This window comes from Perkinsus marinus, assembly GCF_000006405.1.
Source record: "Perkinsus marinus ATCC 50983 genomic scaffold scf_1104296937426, whole genome shotgun sequence".
NCBI classification, from domain to species: domain Eukaryota; phylum Perkinsozoa; order Perkinsida; family Perkinsidae; genus Perkinsus; species Perkinsus marinus.
In genome coordinates, this window is record NW_003213846.1 from 1 (window position 1) to 2,758 (window position 2,758).

The following is a 2,758-nucleotide window of genomic DNA, read 5'->3' on the forward strand; positions in this document are numbered from 1 at the left end:
CGGGTTGTTGGGATTGCAATAGTAGATTATATCAGCACCAGCATGACCATCGGCACCCAAGGTCAAAGTCAAGTCCGGGAAGAAGTCGTTTTCCACAGTACAGGGCATGTACCTACAACGGGCGTTCCCATACAGTGACTGCCAACCAGAGCCTCACACTATGTCCTTATAATGACCCTGACTCTCCATCTCACCAGAGACCCTTCCAGAGAGCACCGCAGAGTCCGCATACACCTAATACGAGGTCGTACACGAGCCCATCACCTCTGCCTTTCCTTACTGGATACGCCGGGTCTTGCACTGCGACCCTCATGGATGGGTCGAAGAGTAGCTGGAGCCGACCTATGTCCGGCTTGCTACCATCGTTACCTTCAGCACAAACACTCAGGTGTGGGCGAGGACGAGGAAAGGGGTTACAGAATATCTCGTGGACCCCAACGCGGCATCGACTGCCATAATACTTATCCGAGATCAGCTGCCGTAGAATTGGCTCATACTGCGAGTCGTAGCCCACGAATCCAGCAGGCTGAAAGGCAACGAGCAATTCTGTGATCCACAAAAGCGTGCTGAGTTACTGTTTGCATGTTCCTAGAGAATTCAGCCATGGAGTCTGCGAGTACTGGAGGGAGTGGTAGCGGCGTGTCCCCCTTACCTAAGGGGGAGTACCTTATACGATTACCGACTGAGCCCTACCCAAGCTGATGATGCGTCTGCTGTAGCGCCCATTGTCACTGGTGATGTACTCCTGCACCTTGTCCTTCACCACAGCGAAGAGATACCCTCCAGAAGGCATCCTCGCTGTAGAGGCACGCCTCGTTATCTTCAAGCCAGTGTCGCTGACCATGACATGAAAACTGTCTCCACTCAGCATTCTGTGTCAACCACCCTTTCCAGATGTGTCACTAACACCCTTGTCGAGATCATCGGCCGAACGACAACAGTGGTTGTACTACATACATTTTTTCAATCTCAAATAATCTTTAAAAATGAAATCAGATTTTTTCACTCTGTGGAAACATTCTTTTAAATCAGATTTTATATTTCCACTGTGTGCTTGCATTAGTGGAATTAGAGTGTTCGATACGCTCAGTATGTCGAGTGAAAATCCAATGCGGTCGGCTCCGCAAATCGACTATGTGCATGCGTGCAAGGCAAGCCACGTCACCGTTGTGCTCATCGCTTGAGGATTTTGTGTCCATCATTGTCGTGCTGGATGTCTGGAAGATGTTTTTGACCAACCCGTCCCGCCCTTGGGGTCGCCTGGTTGGAGTCTTCCCTCTCTGGCTGACACGAGTTCTTTTCTCAATGTTACGCAAGGTTGCGGACGGGGGATAAGATGAAGTTGCTCACTACCGGGACGATACTTCAGTCGAAACGCAAAAAGACCGGTCGCCATAACTGTCCCAAGTAGAACCAACGATAGCAGTACGCAGCAACGAAAGTGAATGCCTTGTTCGCTTCGGAGGTGTAGACTCTCGCAGGCATGTAGCACATCTCACTAAGGCATTTTCCATACGAGTTCACTTGCCGCATCCATCACTATTAACTGTAACCCAACAAGACGCGTCAAACATCATCACCATATGCGTTCACAGATAAAGAGGCATGCACGATCATGGACAAAGACTTAACAGGGACGAACACATTCTTCATTATCTCAATGCATTATAGAGATAAGTCATCGTCTACCGGCACTTAGTAATATGTTGTCTTATACACCCACTTGCCGAATCTAGTCTGAGAGGCTCCCGTTATCGCCTTCAAATTTGGAGCGCCTTGTCTCAGAAAGTACTTGCGGACCTCATCAAAACAGTAGTTGAAGACAGCGAAGGGCATGGCCGGTACGCATACATGCCACCCTTCCAAAGGTCTAGTATTGAAGACCACCCACATGAAAGGAGCGAATACGACCAGCGCCGCCACAGAGGACTCCACCACTAAGGCGAAGTTCTGGAACCAGTTGGACACGCCTTGCATGGTCAGCGACAGAGTACGGCATTTGCAGAAGAACAAAGTGGCATACTGTGCGACAACAATACCCAGGAAGAAGGCGCTTTGGGCATACTTGAGGGCCTCAGTACTGTGACACACCGGGACTCCTCCGTCATTGCTGGTCGACTCCTCGCCGACCGCCTCAATGAGAGGACTGCGAGTCCAATACATGCACTCCATGTCCAGAGTAGCCTCGTCAATCTTCTTCTGGCCGTCCACACTCCAGACCCCATAGGGCACGAACAGAGTGTAGGTCAGACCCTCCAAGACAATACTGGCCCGAGGCATAGCATCACAGGCCGGCCTGTTGAACTTGTCGCGAGCATAGACGACTCCCACGCTCTGATCATAGGACCACTTCCCACCGAGAAGGGCGTCCATCTGGGACTCGGCGGGCATCTGGGACGCCGGAGTTCCCGTTTTCTCATGACAGTACTGTTGGAGATTGTACAGTGTGAAGATCGGTCCGCTGCATTTCTCAAAGACCGGCAGTGAGTCTATGGTCGCAACCGAGGCATCGTCAGGGGCGCGAAGGCCGACTCTCCCACAGATGTGCAATTTGCTTGAGTCATTGTCATCCCAATTCAGCTTCTTCTCGTCGACGTCAGGGAAAACCGTAGGGGTCATATCGTCCAGATCGAACTCATAAACAACCTTATTGGTGAGACCGATGAGCCCGGAGGGTTTGAAGCCGTAGTCGTACATGACCTGGAAGTAGGTGTAGAAGCCCGCAGCTGCCTGCATATACCCTATGATAAGGTAAGAG

At 51.1% G+C, this 2,758-nt stretch overlaps 2 protein-coding genes across 2 annotated transcripts; both read right to left on the reverse strand.

Annotated features, from left to right (window-relative positions):
• Positions 1–38: 38 nt before the first annotated feature.
• Positions 39–844, reverse strand: Pmar_PMAR017910 (conserved hypothetical protein; the record flags this gene model as incomplete). Its single annotated transcript, XM_002783077.1, has 6 exons — positions 39–112; positions 158–234; positions 281–369; positions 418–526; positions 576–652; positions 694–844. Coding segments are annotated over 6 exons (577 nt in total), but the record flags the coding sequence as incomplete, so codon positions are not given.
• Positions 845–1,695: 851 nt separating this feature from the next.
• Positions 1,696–2,736, reverse strand: Pmar_PMAR017911 (hypothetical protein; the record flags this gene model as incomplete). Its single annotated transcript, XM_002783078.1, has 1 exon — positions 1,696–2,736. The coding sequence occupies one exon, from the start codon at positions 2,734–2,736 to the stop codon at positions 1,696–1,698; it is 1,041 nt and encodes a 346-aa protein (XP_002783124.1).
• Positions 2,737–2,758: the final 22 nt, after the last annotated feature.